A 24436-nucleotide genomic window follows, 5' to 3' on the forward strand; every position below is an offset into this window, starting at 1 on the left:
TGTTCCCGAAAGAACAGATACCATTGATGACCGTGCAGCTTTTCTAGAATGAAATGATAATTAAATCGGCACGAGTAATGACTGTGATGGGCAAACATCTACTAGGCGCACTACGAATGTAGTGGTGTGAACATGTTGGGAATTTGGGTCTCATGGGGAGCGTGCAAGGGATAATTCCCTGCAGGCGCGCTATCCTCTGTGCTTTCGGTGGCTCAGATGGACATAGTTTCGCCGGCGGACGGCGTGGAGGTAGGACGTAGTGTGCTGTGCGCTGCGCCGTCTGTGCTTCCGCGTGGAAAGTCTTGCGCTTGCTGCGTCTTAAAACTCTGTTTATAGAACACTTCGAGAAGTAATGAGTAGCATGCAGTGATGGCCCAACCAAGTCGAAAAAATACGTTGAAACTTACCTTTGATCCTCGATATGCCAGACCCAGGTCGTTTGAAGTAGAAAATTGGTTAGAAGAAGATGTGAATCTCTCCTTTAATGATGTAATTGGGATCCACCTGTCGATTGTAGCTTGTGTCGTGTTTGTTAAAATGGGTAGTTCCGAGTTGCGCGAGAAAATAGTTGAGTCTTCCGGAGGTGTCATGAAATTTAAGCACTCAGATGGAAACGTTGGTGAAGTCACCGTTGCATATGCTGGTTTTGGCATTCGCACAATTCGAATCTTTGAGTTGCCTTTTGAGATTACAACAGACCAAATTAATGCTGTAATTTCACCCTTCGGGAAAGTGCTCAGCAACTTTGCCGAGAAATGGTCAAGCGCGCGTAAATTCCCAGTACTAAATGGCGTACGGCAGCTTCGAGTAGAGTTACAATAGCACATCCCGTCGTACATCAGTGTCTGCGGATATAGAGGGATTGTAATTTATGACGAACAACCGCGAACCTGTGCCGCCTGTAACAAGCCTTGGCACGTTCGCGCAGAACGTATACAGCGGCGCGTTGCACAGCTGCCGGCCGGCGAGGCCACCAGGCCACCGGCGATGACAACACTGCTGGAAACTTACGCCGCCGTGCACGTGAACGGCCGTCTGCTTCCTCAGCCCCTGAATCGTGTGCAAATACAAATTCTCCAGACACTGAAATTCCGATGGACGTCAGTGCCGTCATAGCTGACGACCTACAAGAGTCCTGCCAATCTACGGACACAGTTGAAGTTCCACCGAAACAAGCACCTGCAACTGTAAAGGCAGCAGATCCGCCGGAAGTTGAAGACCGACACACCTTGCAGGAAAGCGACACTAACTTGGATACTGAAGAAAGTCCGTCGAGAGGCAATTCTCCAAAGAAAAATAAGAAACGCCGGCTGGCGCGCAAAGGTGCAGAGGAGACAGCTCCCACACTCCGACAAAAAGCGAAGGAAATGTGGTGTCACCGCCAGACACCACACTTGCTAGGTGGTAGTTTAAATCGGCCGCGGTCCATTTAGTACATGAAGGACCCGCGTGTCGCCACTGTGTGATCACAGACCTAGCGCCACCACAAGGCAGGTCTCATGATACGAACAAGCACTCGCCCCAGTTGTACGGACGACCTAGCTAGCGACTAGATGTACGAAGCCTTTCTCTCTCATTAGCCGAGAGACAGAATAGCCTTCAGCTAAGTTAATGGCTACGAACTAGCAAGGCGCCATAGCCTTACAGTGATTGTAATTAAAGTCTCCTGTGTATCGTCAAGAGCGATGTACCACAATGATTGATTAAAGATAAGTATTAATCCAGCTACGTACTTTTCTTCATAGCATTAATTACGTAGCCTGTTCCAGTACTTCACGCCCGTCTGCGTTAGTCTAGCGTGCATTTTCAGCCATCTCGATCTACAAGGTGTTGGCCCAGCTGCCGACACATCAGGAAATATAGTAGCCAACAGATCTATAGCAACACGAAAGCGACACCAGTTTCTGAGGAGCGTTCCCCTTCTGCGCTGGAAAAACGAGACGTCCAAGGAAAGCCAACAACGAAAGCATCCACCCACCCCCAAGAAACGAGTCACTCTCATGAAGCTTCACTCGTCCCACCCACGACGACAACCTCAACCAGCTGGGCAGACGAAAGCGACCATAACAATGCCGACGAAGAAATGACAGAAGTTTCAGAAACTAAGACAGACCGTAAGCTAGCCCCACAGGTGGCTGATTTCTTCAACGAAGACGTCTCCGCGAACGAAGATTCTAAAGAACAAGGACACACTACTGAAACATTTGCTACCGGTGAATATTATTAAAATGCGTTTTAAAGCTGACGCTTGCGAGACAAAACAGAAGAATGTTTTTTAAAGTTAGATCAAGCAGAACGAAGAATGTCTGACATACAAGCATACAAAATCGCGACAGTAAACCTTAATAAGATTCATAGTTCCTTAAACTACAGAACTCAAAAGATTTTATATATGCTTCTGACAGTGACATTATACTTTTACAAGAAGTGACAGACATTGAGCTTGGTAACGTACCTGGCTTCAACGCCATTACAAACCCAGGGCATGGAGCGGAGATTGGCTCGGCTCTGCTCACAAAGGAGGGCATAGTAGTCCAAGATGTAGTAAAACTACCAAACAGTAGAGGCATAGCGGCCACAATAAACAAAATACGGCTCATTAACGTGTATGCCCCTTCAGGATCCAGTAACAGGCACCGCAGAACGGAGTTCTTTAAAGAGGAAATCGTCCCACTATTTGGAACTCGATATGAACACCTTATCCTGGGAGGAGATTTTAACTGTGTTTTGCATGCCAAAGACCAAACTCCCAATTTCAACAAGTGTACTGAACTGGAACGTATAGTTAATGACTTACGACTAATAGACTCATGGGAACATATGCACGGTGCAGCCCCTGGCTTCACCCTTGCCACAAGTCACTCGGCGAGCCGTCTCGACAGGATATATGTAACGCACAATTTGAAACACCTCATTTTGCAGTCCGAAGTATGGCCTACCGTTTTTTCGCATCATGCTGCATACATATGCACAATCAATCTGATAAAACAAGGGCCCTTCCGAGGTAGAGACACATGGAAGCTCAACGTGTCACATCTGGTTCAAAATGGTTCAAATGGCTCTGAGCACTATGGGACTTAACATCTGAGGTCATCAGTCCCCTAGAACTTAGAACTACTTAAACCTAACTAACCTAAGGACATCACACACATCCATGCCCGAGGCAGGATTCGAACCTGCGACCGCAGCGGTCACGCGGTTCCAGACTGTAGCGCCTTTAACCGCTTGGCCACACCGGCCGGCGTCACATCTGGTAGACCATGCTTGTCAGGAGGCATTTTACAAGGTATGGCGAGAGTGTGAAAGCAAATTTAGCTCGTACAACTCTGGCACTGACTGGTGGCCGAAACACGCCAAACCTAAAATACGGAGGTTTTTCATAAACTACTCAAAAGACAAAAACGTTTGGTACAAATCAACTATAGAATTTTACTTTCAATGTCTAAGGGATTTGTACAAGTCCGATGCAACAGTTGTGGACATCTACGAAAGAATTAACAAAATTAAAGCAAAAATTTTAGCACTACGGCGTAAAAAACTGGAAGGCTACCAAATAAGGTCGCGTGCCCAGAATATAGCACAGCACGAGGTCACTTCCATTTATCATGTCATTCGTGAAAGCAAACGGGCGTCTCGCAAGATATTAACTGAAATAACAACTGTAGATGGAAGAAAGCTGACGAAGCAAAGAGAGATTAAAGAGGCAATAGTACAGCATTTTCAATCCTTAATGTCTAGTCAACCGGTTGACGAACAGCTTCAAGACTAGTTAATGATCAACCTCCAGGGCAAAGTATGCCACGCGGAAGCACAAACTCTCATCTCGCAAGTGACTGAAGAAGACGTAGAAGAAGCTATATATGGAAGCATGAAAAATAAGGCTCCAGGGGCAGATGGAATTCCGGCGGAATTTCATCGCAGATTCAGTGGCCTCGTAAAAGCCAAGTTTACTCTCATCTACAATGAACTGCTAAACCCTGAAAATGACATCCCGAAAGAATTTCGTGAGAGACTCGTAGTGTTAGTGCCAAAAACTACCAATACGAAATCTGTAAGCGCTCTGAGGCCAATTACGCTTTTAAACAGCGATTACAAAATCTTTGGCCGCATCCTCGCTCGCAGGCTGAAAACCACAATGACCAGCGTCACTGGCCCTTATCAAACAAGTGTGGACAAAGACAGAAGAATTCTCCAAACCCTCTGTGATTACAGGGATCTAATGTCAACGGCTGACGTCTGCAAAATAAAATGTGCACTCATCTCACTCGACTTTGATAAAGCCTTCGACAGGGTTAATCATAGTTTTCTCCTTCGCACCATGGGCGCAATGGGCTTCCCACCTAGATTCATTGCGGTAGTAAGAAATACATTAACAAACTACTCAGCCAGATTTGTCATCAACGGACACATTAGCCACCCGATTGACGTCACCAGCTCCATTAGGCAAGGGTGTCCAATGTCAATGGCACTCTTCGCCATCGCCATCGAGCCCCTGCTTGCCTCCCTTATGAAACATCTACAAGGACTACAAATACATGGAGAAAAGATCGTGTGCAAGGCGTACGCTGAGGGTGTTGGCTTCCTAGTCGTGAATGGCGCTGAAGTACAGAGCGCACTAGCCGGCCGCGGTGGTCTCGCGGTTCTAGGCGCGCAGTCCGGAACCGCGCGACTGTTACGGTCGCAGGTTCGAATCCTGCCTCGGGCATGGATGTGTGTGAAGTCCTTAGGTTAGTTATGTTTAAGTAGTTCTAAGTTCTAGGGGACTGATGACCACAGCTGTTAAGTCCCATAGTGCTCAGAGCCATTTTTTTTAGAGCGCACTACGAACAGTAACAAAATTTGAACAGGCATCTGGTGCAAAACTTAATAGAACAAAGTCGGGGATTTTCAACATCGGCCGTGGAATTGGGACGCAAACGCAGGACCTGTTACGCGAGCTTGTAACCATGAAATGTCTCGGCATAGATTTTAAAAGAAATATCAAGCACACTATTGCTGCGAACTATCGAAAATTACTTAACAGCATACGCACCTCTGTACAAGCACTAGTATTAGGAAACTCGATGAACTTCAAAAAGTAACAGTGGCAAATGTATACATCACATCCAAAGTTAATTATGTAGCACAAGTTCTACCACCACCTGCGACTTTGTTGAAAAGCATCGCATCTGCACTAGGACACTTTGTGAGCCGCGAACGTATTTTCAAAGTCAAATATGACATTCTGATGCTCCCTACGAAATGTGGTGGGTTAAATCTCACCGATGTCAGCAAAAAAGCGCAAGTCTTATACCTTGCTACCACATACAAACAATGGAAAGAACCAAGTGGTACCCTTGCTGCACATTTGTTAAACGAAATAGCTCCTGCTGACGTCAATGCACCTATAAATGTTCAACACATACCCAACGGACTATACCACATGAAATACTTTTTCGTAGAATACAGCTACATACAGGCAAGGATTCCTGAAAAAGACATCATGAAAGTAAAAGAATTTTACAATAACCTGAGATGAAAGACAAACCCAGAAACGACGTAGAACAAAAGTATCCTTGTTATAACTGGGAAATAATATGGGAAAATATTCACTGTCGGAACCTGCCAACGTATGTCAAATCGACCTGGTACTCTGCTGTAAACAGAAAAATTACGACGAACTCTAAACTTCACTCTATTCGATTGGCCGAGTCACCGCTGTGTACATTATGTAATATATCAGATACCGAAGAGCGTAGATTGCTGTGTGACAGGGTAAAAGAAATATGGCTCTACATAAGACAAAAGATAGCGAGAGTCAGCAGAACTACGCCCAATGCCGTTACGACTGCTGAATTTTTAAACCCTGACGGTGTACCTTACCCTAAAACAAAACGAAACGCAATTAAGTGGTTGAAAGGCCAAACGATGCATTACATCCTAACAAAAGAATCAAGCAATGGGGAGGACTTCTGGGTATACCTTACAACTGAGCACCACAAGTTGATGTGTACTAAAAAATATAAAGAAAATTACGCAAATTTTTTAACTAAAACAATACTGTAACCAATAAAAATGCGTCATTTACATTACACATCCAAGCATTTCGTATATTAGACGAATGATTTTTGGTTAAAGTTTGTACTGCACGTAGCAGGAGGAGGATTTCCAACAGAAAGTAATCAGAGAAGATCATCAGTATAGACCAGTTAAGCCTATGTGTATCTATTACTTTGTTTTGGGGGAAGCACAGTGATGAAACTGGTATACACCCTTTATTTAGTTTCTGTCTTTCTTTCCTTTTCTTTTCACAAGAAGACACATTTATGTTAATTATGTGTAAAATCAAGCAGTAGAAGCCCACTTTACTTCATTACCTTCTGAAGAAGGAAATTTTACTTATCAGCAATAATGAGTTTGCTTCTTTTAGTTTTTCCACGCACGGAGAACGAAGTTTACAGATGCAGTTACATTTCCATAACAATTATGTGACTGGCTTCTCAATGGAATGTACATTTATTTTTATTCAAGCCATGTTGCAAACAAAGGCAACAGAAGGGGCATATTTCGTTTGTCGTTCAGAAGAAGCGTATTTCCACATCATCAAGTTACAAACATTCTTTAAAGGCGGAGAAGCCGGACCGAGAAGGCAATACTTGGCGAGCGTAAAGGACGGCTTGAAGGGGAGGAAGGAGACCCGAAAAAAAAAAGATGGATACATTGTCGGCCATGTAAGCAGAAGAGCCCGGCTTCGAGTCCCGGTCGGGGTAAACATTTTCAACATGTCCCCTATGATGTATATCACCGCCTGTTTGTAGCTAGTCTGTCGATTTAATTATCATTTCATGCACTGCGTTATCCCACTTCTCGCCATTTGAGGGTACGTCCGGCATTTCACCAGAATTTCGGAGGAAAGGGTGTGAGTCCCGCAGTGCCGCGATCACGTTAGACTTATGCGATTAAAATCCTGGGAAGGTTTTATTGCACATACGCCGTTATATACAGGATGAACCCGAACTCTACAACAAAATTTCGGAGGTTTTTCAGGGATATTTGCTGATTATTTTGGCGTGAAGAACCCGTGGTCACCAGTGACTTATTACACTCAAAATGCATTTCATTTGATTTATTTCCTCCATTTATCTTTGTATTGCACTGAAAATACCTGCACAGCAGAGGAAATGAAGACGGTATGCGCTGTGTGTCTTGTTTTCATTACCTCACGACATTTGCTGCTGACAAGAGTAATGTCCACATCATTCGTCACCACCAAGCATCTGTTCAGTACGGATCGATTCCGTCTTCGGTTTGTTTTTCCGTCTTTGTCACTTGTTCGTTAACAGTGATGCACAGAAATATGTAAAGGTGTACTGACGAAGAGTTGACCGACGTGGGTTTCGTATATGGATTCACTGCACCCAACAGAAGAGCTGCACACCGACGCTACGAGTGAGCTGTATCCGCAGCAACACAAGCAAAAATGGCTCTAAGCATCAGTCCCCTAGACTTAGAACTGCTTAAACCTAGCTAACCTAAGAACATCACACACATCCATGCCCGAGGCACGATTCGAACCTGCGACCGTAGCAGCAGCGTGCTTCCGGACTGAAGCGCCTAGAAACGCTCGGCCACAGCGGCCGGCGCGCCACAAGCACGCCACGGTACTTTTGCACCTGTACGTAGACGCCTACGAGAAACATCTTTATACGCTTTTCCGCTTTTGTAAACGTATTCCAATGCAGGCAAAGGTAATTACGGTAACAACCGAATAAATCATTATTACATTGTTACTCTGCAACAAATCAACGGAGACTAAGGATGCCTCATACAAAAACACTCAGAAAATATGTAGGAATGACACAGAACATCGTTTACTTCCCCTTGGTTATGAATTTTGACTATAATTATAATAACACTCTACCACACGTAACTTCATAGTCTAATTATACCAGCACTGTACATATATCGATTTAAAGCAAGAGAAAGAACCAGCCAAAAATTCACTTCTGTAACGTAATATAGAACAACCTACCAGACATTGTAAGCGGGGGACTAACAGGGGTGCGTGACTTAATTTCAACAGAGAACCTACCATCTGAGGCAGCATTACTTGAAGCCCAGTCGCACATACTTGAACTGTGAACCTACCTGCCCTTACCTGTGATGCCGATGTTCTCACTCTGCACTCCCACACGTGAAACCTGGTTCAAGCTGTCATGAACGCAACACTTCAGAAGCTGTCTGTACACAATAAAAGAAGGAACAAATTAGTCTGGTAAAATTAGGTATAATATTGAGGCCTTTTTCCTCCAGTTAAATTGGTGTATTATGCAAATCTGACAACAACAATCGTCAGAATTCAAAGAGCTTCGCGACTGAAACTAATTCCGACCGACAAGTCAGTTTAACCCTAGTGAATTAGCTACGTGTACATACAATTACCACCGCCACTTTGTTGCCCTGCTATGCGGGATTTAGAAATGAACCGACAATATATTTTTGGATCTGCCGGCCGAAGTGGCCGTGCGGTTAAAGGCGCTGCAGTCTGGAATCGCAAGACCGCTACGGTCGCAGGTTCGAATCCTGCCTCGGGCATGGATGTTTATGATGTCCTTAGGTTAGTTAGGTTTAACTAGTTCTAAGTTCTAGGGGACTAATGACCTCAGCAGTTGCGTCCCATAGTGCTCAGAGCCATTTGAACCATTTGATTTTTGGATCTGCTGGTAATGAGTCGCACAATTTGTGCAAGACACAAAAGAAGTTTATCCCACAGTCACAACCAGACAGCCATCAGCGATAACCTATCACAACACTGACACACAACTAGGTAATTAACATCGCCCAACTTAGCGACATCTGGTTGCGTGACATCATATGATGCGCCATAATCTTCGTTCAATTAACCTGTCTATAACTAAACATGCACACACTGTCACCAGCAAAATTACAATTTGAAGCACCAATTAAAAGCACTGCCTATGTGATTGTATGTATTCAGACTTAACATCAAATGAACAAATAGAAAGCTTATGGTGTAACTAAGGTGGACCGCCGTCTAACATAGATCCTACCTCAGCCAAGCTCCATCTTGTTATCGTCTACAGAACGGTATATCACTCCTAATCATAACATGTTGGCTTTTTGTGAAGTCAGACAAGCCACTTTAGTGACCATTTTGTTATCAAAATTATAACATCCTACATTGGTTCCTTCAGTGGAAACTGTTCGAGAACACTCTCTGAAATAATTCTCGCTTCGTTCCTACTCTCATAAAATATGGTTTTTGGATGGACTACTTTTGTTTGCCTAGCTGTCCATCCCTTGGACTAGTCCACCATCTAGTTGCCAAAGGTGTCTGCTCTCACAAATTGTGTCTAACTTTTACACTGATTAGTCAGAATATTATGATCAGCTACCTAATAGCTGATATGTCCACATTTGGCGCTGATAACAGCGTCGACGCGTCGTTGCATGGAAGCAGTGAGGCCTTGGTAGGCCGCTAGAGGGAGTTGGCACCACATTTGCACACATAAGTTACCTAATTCTCTGACGCCACGTCCAATCACATCCCAGATGTGTTCGATCAGATTCAGATCTTGTGAGTTGGGGGGACATCACATCAATTGCAACTCGCCACTGCGTTCCTCGAATCCCTCCATCACACTCCTGCCCTTATGACATGGCGCATTATCTTGTTGAGAAATGCCACTGCCGTAGGGAATCATGATCGTCATGTAAGGGTGGACGTGGTCTGCAACCAGTGTACGATAATCCGTGGCCGTCATAGTACATTCTACGAGCTCCACTGGTCCCATAGATGCCCATGTGAATGTTTCCCAAAGCAAACTAGAGCCGCCGCCCGCTATGCAACGCCCTGCCACTGCGTCAGCGTCCAGTGCCAATAATCATATGCCCATTTCAGTCGTAGTTGTCTATGTCATAGTGTTAACGTTGTCACATTCATAGGTGGCCGGCTGCGAAGGTCCATTGTTAGGAGTGTTCGGTGCACTGTGAGTTCAGGCGCACTTGTATTCTGCCCAGAATCGAGGTCTGCTGTTTCTGATGTTAGTTCCGTCACAGTTCGCTGCCTGTCCTGTTTTAACAGTCTGCCCAGCCTACGATGTCCGACATCTGTAATGAGGGGTGGCCCCCCAACCCTGCAACCTCTGGACGTGGTTTCGCCACGTGTTGAAGACACTCATGACAGCACTTCTCGAACACTCAACAAGTCGTGCAGTTTCCGAAATGCTCGTGCACAGCCTCCGGGCGATCACAATCTGTCCTCGGTCAAACCCAGGTAGACCGCGCGCCTTACCCGTTCTACAGACGGACAGTACGCTCACTAATACTAAATGCACCGTGCGAGTGTCTGACTAGCTGTCAGCATCACTGTCACGGCTCAGACAGTCGTACTTTTTTCTCTGGAGTTCTGTTTCATCCTGTATACTCAGAGTCGTCTGTAAGATGAGGGCTGTTTCAGTGACTACATTTGTGCATTGTCAAACTTGTAGGTGACGGCTTAGAAAATTGCAGCAGTCCTGGTTGACACAAAACTACAGCTGATGATCAACCATCAATAACATATCCCATGCGCAGATAGTGCGCTCACTTATATTTTCTTTCCCCTCTTAAATATTCTCTTTCTACAAATCAAGGCTAAAGTAGAAAAATAAAGATGCTTCAAAACGTTATGATATGAAACTTTCTCGAAATGCAGAAAAAAAGTCACAACATAAACAAAATGAAAAAAAAAGTCAGGCAACGTCTTTATGTTCGATTATAGAACATGTTTGAATATACGAAATTAATTTGTCAGTTTGGTGCACCAAAAGGATTGTCAATATGGAGGGTGGCTTGCTATAATCAGTAACTGAGCACAATCAGCAAAGTGTGATATTGTGAATATTGAGTATATTGGAACCTCATTGGAATTGAATGCTGTTCTTCTTGAACTTAGTATCAAACGGTATACCATCCTCGTGTTTCTCTTCAGACCAATATAACATATCGCAACATAAGAAACGTACACTCTCACAGCTGTTTCATTTATGAAAGCAGTCACTTTTTTATATAAATAAATCTAACGTGTACAAAAAATGACTCTGGTAGTTCATCCGTCATGATGCATGATTAATGTAATGGCAGAGCTCGACCCAATGTATGAGACGTACAACAAAACATCCCTGCAATTTTCATTAGAGCGAGGTTTTCGTTTTTGGAGATTTCAGATAAATTTCACTTGAACTACTTATCTTTCGCGAATCATCAGACTTGTTCTTAAGGGTATTAATATTTCTTCTTGTCTGTGGTCGCATGCTGCAATTTTCGAAGAGTATCAAATACAGAAACAAAACATTACAGTTTCTTGAATCATAGAGACATGATGCTATGCTTAACAAATTTTTCTGTTTCAGGCCATTGCTAAAACAAATAAAAAATTCGGCCGAATCTCACATTGTGCTTGACTGCTCGACATCACGGATATACGACGTACTCAAGCAAGCACAACAAATTGGAATGATGAGTGATTATCACAGCTACCTAATAACTTCATTGGTAAATACTGATTTTTAACACTGATTTTTACTATAGTATAATTAGTCTTGTAATGTTAAAATATAAGACTTATACCAATCTGAAAATGTATTATTGTTAACATTTCTTTGTAAGGTGTCATGGGGACCTTAATATTTTTTAAATTATAACTGTGGATGTTTACAAATGTGCATATATGCATGTTCCATTTCTCCATCTAAACCACTGGACTGATTTCAATGATTTCAACCAAACGTATCATTTACCGTCTGGAAAGAACCACTGTGGAGGTATGAACCAGCGTGGGGCTGAGGGTGAAAAAGTATCGTAGCTCTAGACGTGTGAATGGCCAAATTATATTCATCCAATATTTGATGTTCAAATGTGTGTGAAATCTTGTGGGACTTAACTGCTAAGGTCATCAGTCCCTAAGCTGACACACTACTTAACCTAAATTATCCTAAGGACAAACACACACACCCATGTCCGAGGGAGGACTCGAAACTCCGCCGGGACCAGCCGCACAGTCCCTGACTGCAGTGCCCGGGACCGCTCGGCTAATCCCGCGCGGCCATCCAATATTTGAGAATGAAAGCATTTCCTGACTTTCAACCAACTTTGCCCGTAGTTTCAAACCTACACGATACTTTTTTCTAGTTGGGTAGCCTCACAAAACGAAAAAAGGAAAGATCGCTTATTGCATTTTCGCTGTTCATGCAGAAAAACTGTCACATCAGATATGAAGTTATAATTTATTACTCATTTACTACTAATTCTGTTCGCAAAACATTTTGCAGACAGTATTCAAATATACCCCGGAGTGTACCTGCTAACACATAGTTCACGAGATATAATGTCAGAAACACGGAGATGCGTGGAAAACTGGCTCGTCGTGCATGACGTTTTAATTTATTCCTTCTTTACTATTAACCCCGTTTGTAACAATTTTCGCAGGCAGTGGCCACATATAGCAGTGGATGTACCTGCAAAATTATATGATTGTGCGACGAATAGTTCTGGAGATATGAGGACACATACACTGAGGTGCGTGATAACGAAACTTCAGGGCGAAATATGTGTACAAATATGAGTGAAAACTGTTAAACATATGTGACAAGCGCAAACGCATGCAAAGCCACGTGTAAAAAGCTCTTCCTTACCCCCTGCATCGATTTCGAATTTCGTCTCATATTATTCAATATCTGGAAAGAAATACTTTCGTGGTAACAGTCAGCAACCTCCTACTGGGTTGGGGTGATAATGCCAGTGGGAAAGGAGGAAGAGGAGATGGACAAACAGAGAAGGGGAAAGAGGAGATGAACACAGACAAGGGGAGGGAGAGATGGACAGAGAGAGTGGGAGGAAGAAGTGGATGGACAGAGTGGGTGGAGGAGGCAGGCAGAGAGAGGGGAAGGAAGGGATGCACAGAGAGAGGATAGGAGGAAATGGACAGAGAAACTGAAGAGGAAGAGATGGACAAGGAGAGGGAGGAAGAGGAGATGGACAAAGAAAGAGATAGATAGAGGGAGGGAGCAGGAAGTGATGTACAGGGAGACAGGGTAGAAGACATAGCAGAGGGAGAGGAGGAGGAGGACAGAGACACAAAGGAGGAGGAGATGGACTTAGAAGGGGTGACGAGATGATGGAGGGGAGGAGGAGATCAACAGGGAGAGGGGAAGGAGGTGGTGGACATGTTAAGGGGGAGGAAGAGATGGACAGAGGAACAGGGAAGAAGAAGGTTGACTTAGAGCATGCGATGGACAAAGGGCGGAGCAGCAGATGGAACGAGAGAAGGAGGAGGAGCAGATGGACAGTGATAGGGGGCAGAGCAGATGAACAGAGAGAGGGGCAAGAGTAAATGGATAGAGTGTGGGAGTGAATGAGGTAGACAGTAGGGGAGAAGGAGATGTACAGGGAGGGGTGGTGGGGGAGATGGCCAGAGACAGGGCGAAGGAAGAGATGGACTAGATTGCTATACATATGTAGCCCGTTACTTCCGTGTACTCAGCTAGTCATTAATACTTCTAACTTTTTTTCTAAGTACAGGCATATTCAACCAAGAGCGGCTGTTTCAAAATAAAACGCTGTATATTTTTAACGTCATTCGATAGCATTTGAATACGGAAACCGTAAGTCAAAGTTAGTTATTTACTCAGTAAATGAGCACTGCGAGTAAATGCGGAAATACATTTCCGTCATGAAGAAAAGCATAGTGTCGATGGTTTGTCGTTGTCTACCTCCGACCTGTTATGAAGTGTCAAGTGTGTATCTGTGTCTTGTGGATTACTGCAATGATGGGCATCGTGAAGTGGTTACAATTTGTGTGGTGCACAATACAGCGATCTTCCTCTGTGATGGTCAGAAGTGGTCGACTGGAACTTTGACGACTAGTATGTCTGCACTCATGTTCCCATGTAGTGCAACATCGGACCACTGTCACATTGAGAACGAAAGTGTGTGTTGAATGATCGTAGCTGATTGTCACTGAACGTGATTGTGACGAAAAATAAGAGGACGACAGCTGCAAAAGTCGCTGCAGAGCTGAATGTCGTACTAACGAATCCTGTCAGCATCAAAACAACACAAAGAGGGCTGCAGAAGCGCAGAATTGCAGGGTGAGCTGGAACTGTAAAGCCGCACATCAGTGTTGCAAATTCCCATAACAGGAAAACGTTGTGCCAACCTGGGCTATAGAGCAATGGAAGAAAGTCATTTGGTCAGATGAGTCTTATTTCATACTGTTTTCAACTTCTGGCAGAGTTTAAGTCACGAGTGCGAAACATGGCGAGGCTTTGATGATGATTTTGACAGTCGTATTGTGGTATTCCATATAGCATAGCACTCCATCTTCAGGCCACAAGTGGCCCACCGGGACCATTCGACCGCCGGGTCATTCTCAGATGAGGATGCGGATAGGAGGAGCGTGTGGTCAGCACACCGCTCTCCCGGTCGTTATGATGGTTTTCTTTGACCGGAGCTGCTACTATTCGGTCGAGTAGCATCACGAGGCTGAGTGCACCCCGAAAAATGGCAACAGCGCATGGCAGCCCAGATGGTCACCCATCCAAGTGCCGGCCACGCCCGACAGCGCTTAACTTCGGTGATCTGACGGGAACAGGTGTATCCACTGTGGCAAGGCCGTTGCCGGTGTTCCATATGCCACGTCGTTATTCGGTAAGGCCGAATTACTGTGAAGGGCTATATGACCAGTTTGGCTGATGAGGTCCATTCCCTGATGTTGTGTTTGTTCCTCAGTGGTGGTGCTATGTTCCAAGACTTCAGGGCCCCTATTCACACAGCATGCATCATCCAGGACAGGTTTTGTGACCACGAGGATGAAATGTCACATCTATGCTGGCCACCACAGTCACAAGATCTCAATATTATTGAGCCTTTATGGTCAACTTTGGAGATAAGGGTATATGATTACTAACCACCTCCATCTCCCTTGTCATCAAATAAATTTTAGGTTAGTCGGTCTTCTGGCGTAACCACAAGCGCCCGAAAGAAGACGAAGAACGAAAGACCAGAGAAGGCGGTGAAACGACGTCGGCCAATGGTGCGCGGAATAGGACCGCAACAAGACAGGAGCGCCCTAAAACCGAAGTAAATATAAGCGGCGCTCCCGCCAGCCTTGGCCGCTCAGATCGGCTCAGTATACAGGCATTAGTGGAAAGTATTCGAGGAGTATTAGCACGGCCTAGCAGAGAGTGCTATGAGAAAATTAGTAGTGATCCACAAACTGTGTGACAGACTTTCCTGAACATTGTGTATAGCCACGACTCGCATTTATGTTGCATGTCACCCATCGCTTGAGACGCCTTTGTACATTAAAGTTTTGTCAATCTGCTTTCTAGAAATAACACCACTAGTGTTATTTGCTTGAATTGTTCTATAGCATTCCGAGAACGCAGCATCCCTTAGGCAGCCTATACGAGACGAGTGGGCAAGACCCAACAGTCAGTGGGCTCGAGATATGTGGCGCTATCTATTGCCCTCCGTTTATACCCTTTTACACGGTCCATTCACATTAATGTTACCGCCTGTCAGTAGCCTGAATGACCACCTTTTGCAGCGCGGACGTGCAGAAAGAGAGTCACTGAGATTCTGGAAAGTACCAACATGGATATGGAGCCATGTCGACTCCAGCGCCTGCGCCAGGCTTCTCGGATGAAGATCCATGACGCCAACAGCTCGATCGACAGATTCTCGATTGGGTTTAAATCCGGGGAGATCGATGACCAGGGGAGTACAGTAAACTCACCCTGATGCTCTACAGACCATGCACATACAGTTTATGACTGTTTAGAATTTCGAAGAATTTGCATTACAAGCATTACATAAATCCATAATAATTAAATATAATTGAACGTGATGAGGCGACTTAAATTAAAACATCATGTGTCAAATTCTTCGTAAAGCGGTTATTTTTGTTGACTGATTACAAGGTGTTACGTGGAGTAGTGAGAAAAAGTGACAGGTTAGTGTTCACTTGAAGTGAAGTGTCTAAATAAATCATTCACGCTATAAATACTGAGAGATCGACTTGCTGCCCATTCTGAGATGTATTTATAGGCGATTTCATGTGGGTGGTGCTCTCGCCAAAAGTTGTGTGAATGCAAATTAAGTAGTAGAGATTCCAGTTCTGCACAGCAATTAAAATTCGGGGTCTGGTCGCACTGATGGGCCACACAATTAAAATCACCTGCGACGATGGATGGCGAGCGCAAATTGCGGAGTAAATGAATTATCTCCTCTCTGAAAAAGGACTTTCGAATGGCTTTCATGTTGGTACCCGAGGTGCGCATGTACTCGTATTAAAAATGCGAATGCTACGAAAATTAAAGGCAATACCTCTTCCCGAGGGATCAAGGGCACATCGCGAGCAGTTCAGCATATAACGTCGCCGTTCCGGCTTCAATACCTATATTTAAAACACATTCAGACCCCGTTATATTTTAAATTTTTCTGGTAGTGACCTCGTACAGTACAAATTTGTCAATTTATAACTCGCAGATATGATGTCACGATTGCAATAGTTTCATAGGCGCAGCGATTCTGTGAAGATTGATCGATGTCATACGGTAACTCTGCTAAATATGAGCTTTTATACGATTAAGAGACTAGATCGTCAGCCTGTTCTATTTTGGGGTCATATTTGAGGTCTGGTGATTGAACTATGAAGACAGGAGACGATTTCGAAGAAGTGAGTGCCCGTATAAATTACTTGTGCGTCTTCCAAAGAGCGTCGGTTGTAGGTCCTTGATCACTCAAGAGATTGACACTACGTGCATTTCTCAAGTGTTTGCGTTCTCGCTCTTTGAATTCCAAACCTTGGCCGGACTGTGATAAAGGGGTTCTTAGGCGTAGATGGAGGTTTCTTAACTATGGATAAACTTTCGAACAACATTGCCTATAAGATCGACTTAGCCGTTAAAGGAAAACTTTAGCATAAATGAAGCTAGGAAGAGAAATATTTGGTCACCATATCAGACTTTGGTTGAGGGAGCGATGTCTCGTCATTGTGTCTCGTATGCGCTGCGAACGACTGAGAAATGGCGAGGTTTATCTTTAAAGTACAAACTTCGTTTGTTGCAGATGATTGGGCCATTGTACACATAGACAATTTGGGGCGAGTTCTATCGACACCACATCCGGTATCACGCTTACAGGAGACGGGTATTCACAGTTTCCATTTTTTTCGGAAGAAATAACTGATTGTCACATAAGCGTACATAGAGATAGACCCGCTTTGTTGAGATACCACTCAATGTGGGAGGTTTGTTGGATTTAAGTCGTGGACATTATCCCTGGAACTGAACAGTGTCGACACACAGGACAAGTTTCCTGGGCTGGTCCTAATAAACAAGTAGCGCCTTGGTGTCCATTTCTGCCTAAGGTGGTGCATGTTTTCTGAGATCAGTCCGTAATACGTGGATGCCGTTGTTCACATTCAAGTGGGTGTTAGTGGCTCATTGCTTCTGTTTAACTGGTACACAATGGCATACTTCGTATAAGCGTCCTGAAATGTGTCTGCCGGTCCTCAAACGGCACATTGAAAATCCTCGCTGTTCTCACTCTACGTCCGATGTTATGTTATCACTTGACAACATTTTCCCAAGGTCGCAATAAAATCAATTTCACCTTGAGTTTCAGTAACCGTATATAGATGTACACTGAGGTGACAAGAGTAATGGGATAGTTCCTAATATCGTGTCGGATATAGTTTTGCCCGGCGTAGTGCAGCAACTCGACTTGGCATGGACTCAACAGGTCATTAGAACTTCGCTTCAGAAATATTGAGTAACTCTGCCTCTATAGTCTTCCATAACTGCGAAAGTGTTGCCAGTACAAGATTTTGTGCACGAACAGATATCTCGATAATGTCCTGTAAATGTTCGATGAGATTCATCTCAGGAGATATTGATGGCCAATTCATTCGCTCGACTGTCCAGAATGTTCAAATCAGTCGTGAACAATTGTGATCCAGTGACATGGTGCACTGTCATTCATAAAAATTCCACCGTTGTTTGGGAACAGTGGCCGAACATAATCATTCTAATTCAATTTTCGGTTTAGTTGGACCAGAGGATGCAGTCCATTCCACGTAAACACAGCCCACACCGTTATGGAACCACCGCCAACTTGAACAGTGCCTTGTTGTCAACTTGTGTCCATGGTTTTGTGGGGTCGGCACCACACTTGAAGCCTACTATCAGCTCTTACCAACTGAAATCGGCACTCATGTGACCAGTCCACGGTTTTCCAGTTGTCTAGCGTCCAACCGATATAGCCACGAGGCCAGTAGAGGCGCTGTAGGTATTGTACAGTTAGCAAAGGCACTCGCGTCAGTCGTCTGCTTCCATAGCCCATTAACGCCTAATTTAGCCGCACTGTCCTAACTTACACGTTCGTCGTACGACCCACATCGATTTCTGCGGTTATTGCGAGCAGTGTTGCTTGTCTGTTAGCACTGACAACTCTAAGCAAACACCACTGCTCTCGGTCGTTAAGTGAAGGCCGTCGGTGGTGAGAGGTAATTCCTGAAATTTGGTATTTCCGGCGCACTCTTGACACTGTGGATCTCGGAATACTGAACTCCCTAATGATTTCCGCAACTGACGTCCCATGCGCCGATCTCCAACTACCATCTGTTAATTGCCACGGTGCGGCCATAATCGCGTCGTAAACTTCTTAACATTAATCAACCGAGAACAGATGACAGCTTCGCCAATGCATTGCCCTTTTATACCTCGTGTTCGCGGTGCTACAGCGATCTGTACATATCTGTACTGTATCGTTATCCCATGACTTTTATCGCCTCAGTATATCTCGCAGCGCTAAATTTTGGTGTGTGCCCATCTGGTTACAAAACCTTACCGAGGTCCTATGGCTTCCAAACATGTTAAACATATGGACTCTGCTAATCATCTGTATTACTAAAGAGGCAAACTCCCCATCGCACCACCGTCAGATTTTGTGGTAAGATGGACCAGTGGATAGCCCGTCAAAACTTGAACAAAGATCAAGCGTGAAAACAGGAAGAACCTGTACTGAACTGTGAAAAAAGAAGCAAAATAGAAACAGTGAGCGGTCCAAGCCCAACATGTGCAACAACGAACGAATTGAAAGAACCACCGCATCGTAAATGTGTGGTGACGGTGTTCGACTACAAAGCCGGAGATCCGTGTTCATACTTCACTCGCGCCCTTTTTTTTGCAAAATTATGAACTTTCCGTCTTGTCGTTTGACGTGTCTGTTCTCCTTCTGTAGTCTTGCCAATTGTCGTAATATACATTGGTTATAGAATATGAGTTATTTGGTAAGAATATATTACCATCGCAAGTAAATGTTATAAAAAATGGTTCAAATGGCGCTAAGCACTATGAGACTTAACATCTGAGGTCATCAGTCCCCTAGACTTAGAACTACTTAAACCGAAATAACCTAAGTACATCACACACATCCATGCCCGAGGCAGGATTCGATCCTGCGACCGTAGCAGCACCACGGTTCCGGACTGAAGCACCTAGAACCGCTTGGCCACAACTGCCGGCGAATGTTATAAATAGTGAGAGCAGGTGAGATGCTACGTAGACCTCTGACAGAAATGGAAACAACAGAAAAACCCGTGTGAACTATGTTGCAACAAAGGAATGTAGGAGACAAAAGTTCCAAAACGGTTTGAATACAGCGAACAGACACTTCAATGACCGGACGGACAGTTCATTATTTTGTGGAAAAAAATATATATGGGCTATTCAGTTTCGCTCGATGTTGCACATCGTTGAGCTAGGAACGTTCACTGTTTCTGTTTTGCTTCTTTTTTCACAGTTCACTACAACTTCTCCCTGAATTCACTCTTCATCTGTATTCAATTTTTGACGGGCTCTCCACCGGGCCATCTTACCACAAAATTTGAAGAGGGTGCGATGGGGACTTAACCTTGTAAGCAACGAGCACGGCACCCACACCCAGTTGCAGGTTGCCTATCTCAAGGCTTCCAAGGACACGGAAATTTATTTTTCGGTAGTTCATATAGTGACAAAATTTTAAAAAATAAAATTGCTGACGTAATTTCCTAATTAAAAGGTATTATATTATGTGAAAAGTTCAGCACAATAAGACAAGTACACTACTGGCCATTAAAATTGCTACACCAAGAAGAAATGCAGATGATAAACGGGTATTCATTGGACAAATATAGTATAACTGACACGTGAACACAATTTCACGCAGTTTGGGTGCATAGATCCTGAGAAATCAGTACCCAGAACAACCACCCCTGGCCGTAATAACGGCCTTGATACGCCTTGTCATTGAGTCAAACAGAGCTTGGATAGTGTGTACAGGTACAGCTGCCCATGCAGCAACACGGTACCACAGTTCATCGAGAGTACTGACTTGCTCGGCTACCATTGACCAGACATTTTCAATTGGTGAGAGATCTGGAGAATGTGCTGGCTAGGGCAGCAGTCGAACATTTTCTGTATCCAGAAAGGCCCGTACAGGACCTGCAACATGCGGTCGTGCATTATCCTGCTGAAATGTAGGGTTTCGCAGGGATCGAATGAAGGGTAGAGCCACGGGTCGTAACACATCTGAAATGTAAGTGCCGTCAATGCGAACAAGAGGTGACCGAGACGTGTAACCAATGGCACTCCATACCATCACGCCGGGTGATACGCCAGTATGGCGATGACGAATACACGCTTCCAATGTGAGTTCACCGGGATGTCGATAAACACGTATGCGACCATCATGATGCTGTAAACAGAACCTGGATTCATCCGAAAAAATGACGTTTTGTCATTCATGCACCCAGGTTCGTCGTTGAGTACACCATCGCAGGCGCTCCTGTCTGTGATGCTGCGTCAAGGGTAACCGCAGCCATGGTCTCCGAGCTGATAGTCCATGCTGCTGAAAACGTCGTCGAACTGTTCGTGCAGATGGTTGTTGTCTTGCAAACGTCCCCATCTGTTGACTCAGGAATCGAGACGTGGCTGCACGATCCGTTACAGCCATGCGGATAAGGTGCCTGTCATCTCGACTGCTAGTGATAACAATCCGTTGGGATCCAGCACGGCGTTCCGAATTACCCTCCTGAGCCCACCGATTCCATATTTTGCTAACAGTCATTGGATCTCTACCAACGCGAGCAGCAATGTTGCGAAACGATAAACCGCAATCGCGATAGGCTATAATACGAACTTTATCAAAGTCGGAAACATGATGGTACGCATTTCTCCTCCTCACACGAGGCATCACAACAACGTTTCACCAGGCAACGCCGGTCAACTGCTGTTTGTGTATGAGAAATCGGTTGGAAACTTTCCTCATGTCAGCATCTTGTAGGTGTCGCCACCGGCGCCAACCTTGTGTGAATGCTTTGAAAAGCTAATCATTTGCATATCACAGCATCTTCTTCTTGTCGGTTAAATTTCGCGTCTGTAGCACGTCATCTTCGTGGTGTAGCAATTTTAATGGCCAGTAGTGTATTATAGTTTTAAACTGTGCATATGTCTTGAGGCAGCGTAACACACTGCTTACAAATATCCTGACTACATTCATCCAGTATTTGAGAACAAGAGCACTTACTGACTTGCTACAAACTTTAGAGAATTCACAAACTCTTCTGTTAACCATAATAACAGTAAAGCATGGTACGGAAAAACAAAAGCTAGTCTTAGAATATCTGCATACTTTGTGCAGCATCTCATTATTCTCAGTTCTACGTAATTTTAACACAGATATATTTGATCACTTCTTCATTGCTGGCATGTATGTCCAGACATTATGAATCCCACGGATAACTGCATCCGAGTATACACTCACTCCTTCGCTAGAATCCAATTGCAGAAAAAACCTTTCAAGAATTTTAGCTTGGAATACGAGTATGTACTAAGTTTCACAAAATATAAGGTGCAGTCAGATGAAAACGAGATAAATGGAAAAAAGCAAGTAAACTGTTTATTATTTCAAAAGTCAACGACATAACTGTTAATACATTTATTCCACTTTAGGACAAGATGGTCAATTCCTTCGTGGGAAAATGTTTGCAGTTGCCTATGGAACCATGATTATACCCAGGCGTGCATCTCTTCGTCCGAAGCATAACGACGGTCACGAATGTCTTCCTTTAGGGCCACAAAAATATGGAAATCACATGGGGAGAGACTGGGATTGTATGGAGGATGTGTAAGAGGATGTGTGTGGGCGGGCTCATCTCTTGCTAAGGCTTTTTCGAGTACGCTGCAAAAGTTTCTCTGGGGAGCCCTTACACAATCTCCATACAGTTCCAACCTCTCCCACTACGATTTCCATATTTTCGGAACCCTGAAGAAAGACATTCGAGGCCTCAGATTCGCTTCGAGGAAAGAGGTACACGCCGGGAAACAATCATGTTTCCGTAGGCAACCGCAAACATTTTTACTTAAAGGCATTAACCGTCTTGTCTCACGGTGGGATAACTGTATTAACAACTATGGCAACTACTTGTGAAATAATAAACAGTTTGCCTCCCTTCTTTCCATCTGTTTCGTTTTCATTTCACAGGCCCTTATAAATGAAAGTAAAAACATAATCTTCAGTGGTTGACTAATTGTCACTGCCATTAGTTTATCTCTACGTGATTTTTTTCCTTCCTTTTTTAAGAGCTTGTGTTTAGATTACTCATCGCAACAATGCACAAGATGTACAAAACCTTGAAATTAAACATAACTTATCCCGACCTTTGTTTCAGGATCTTCATAGTGTCGACCTGGAAGAATTCAAATACGGCGGTACTAATATCACCGCATTTCGTCTTGTGGATCCAGAGAAGCCAGAAATAAAGAAAGTTATCCGTGATTGGGGCTACGGCAGCTATGGCCGGAAAGCAGACATGGGTCCAATTAGGGTAAGTAGTAACCTTTTATAACGGATGAATTCAGCAGAAAATTGTAATACCTTAAGTGATATCAATTCGACAAAAACTGGGTACAGTAACGAATACTGAGTCTACAGTCTGTGCCTGCTGCTTCAAGACACTAAAACACTACACATTGTTCACAAGAACCGGTAAACACAAGCACGACTAATTTTTTCAGTCCCTAATCGCATGTAAGAATTTCATTAACGATTATATCTGGAAAGGCAAGGGGAGGGGGAGGGAGATGGGGGCAATATGCTACTGATAATATCCCCCCCCTCCTCCATTCGTTTCTGATTCCGCAGTCAGCACCTATGTACACTTGTGTCCAAGATCTAAACATGATCTGGAAATGGGAGCATATTTCCTCGACAACGGCTCTGGAAGGTTACCGAAAAACGTTAAGTTTAATCATAAGACACTTAACATACAAAAGCGTCCAGCACATTTAATTATAAAAGTTTTTAAATCGAAGATAAACGCATTTTTCAAATAGTAATAAAACCGGGAAATTGCTTTCGCAGTAACGGGCAGTTAATTTGGATGTTATTACCGCTAAGTGCCACGCCCGTCCGGCAGTAACGTGTCATACTGACTGTGATGTTGTTCAAGAGGCCTATTGGAGAGTCGATCCCACTCCCGTGTAAGAGCTATGCCGGACCTGGAACTGGTCACTGGCAGGCTGCAATTCGTCTCCCCAATCCACTACAGACATACTCCTAACGACTCAGGTCCACAGACACATCTGGGCAGTCTACCCGCTGCGTATCTTCAACTGTGAGAAATTCATTTATTAGAGCAGCTCAATATTGGCAAGAGTTATCGCTCTCGAACAGGAAGTCGGAACAATTGCACCTATAAGATCTCCGATATGCAGCTGCAGTACTTCTCTGTTAATTAAGGTGTTAACAATATTCGTCCCATCTGCTACCGAAATGAAGAGCTTCATAAGCACATCCTATGACATGCTTCCCGACACCTGGACACCATCAACACCAAACTGTTCTCTTCCAAAACTATTTCTGTAACTGTACATTCTTGGTCGACCTTGTACTGCCCAAGTGAAAACTTTTATTGATTCGAACCGCTGTCAAAGACCTGAAATGAAACATGATGGTATCTCCAACACTGCCGATATCTGTGCCTGGCCTGCTTGGAGGGTGATATATTACGTGTGTAATACATAACGTTTCAATATCTTTGAATGAAAGGCCCACTAAAAATCATGGAATACTACTTCCCCATACAAAGAGCGTAAGTCTGGTATCAGAGGGTCCTCAGACACATTAAGAGTTCAAAATGGTTCAAATGGCTCTAAGCACTATGGGACTTAACACCTGAGGTCATCAATCCCCTAGACATTGAACTAATTAAACCTAACTAACCTAAGGACATCACACACATCCATGCCCGTAGCAGGATTCGAACCTACGACCGTAGCAGCAGCGCGGTTCCGGACTGAAGCGCCTAGAACCGCTCGGCCACAGCTCATTAAGAGTGATTATTAGTATT

At 44.2% G+C, this 24436-nt stretch overlaps 1 protein-coding gene and 1 pseudogene across 2 annotated transcripts in view; one reads left to right on the forward strand and one right to left on the reverse strand.

Moving 5' to 3' along the window:
- LOC124721774 (glutamate receptor ionotropic, kainate 2) overlaps nt 1-24436 on the forward strand; it is a 203662-nt gene that overhangs the window by 78622 nt on the left and 100604 nt on the right. For both annotated transcript variants that reach the window (XM_047246884.1, XM_047246885.1), the window contains exons 6-7: nt 11394-11535; nt 22757-22912. In XM_047246884.1, coding sequence (XP_047102840.1) covers nt 11394-11535; nt 22757-22912 — 298 coding nt within the window. The remainder of the gene's footprint in view (nt 1-11393; nt 11536-22756; nt 22913-24436) is intronic.
- LOC124723260 lies at nt 14543-14660 on the reverse strand (annotated as a pseudogene).

Source organism: Schistocerca piceifrons, chromosome X (assembly GCF_021461385.2).
Source record: "Schistocerca piceifrons isolate TAMUIC-IGC-003096 chromosome X, iqSchPice1.1, whole genome shotgun sequence".
NCBI classification, from domain to species: domain Eukaryota; kingdom Metazoa; phylum Arthropoda; class Insecta; order Orthoptera; family Acrididae; genus Schistocerca; species Schistocerca piceifrons.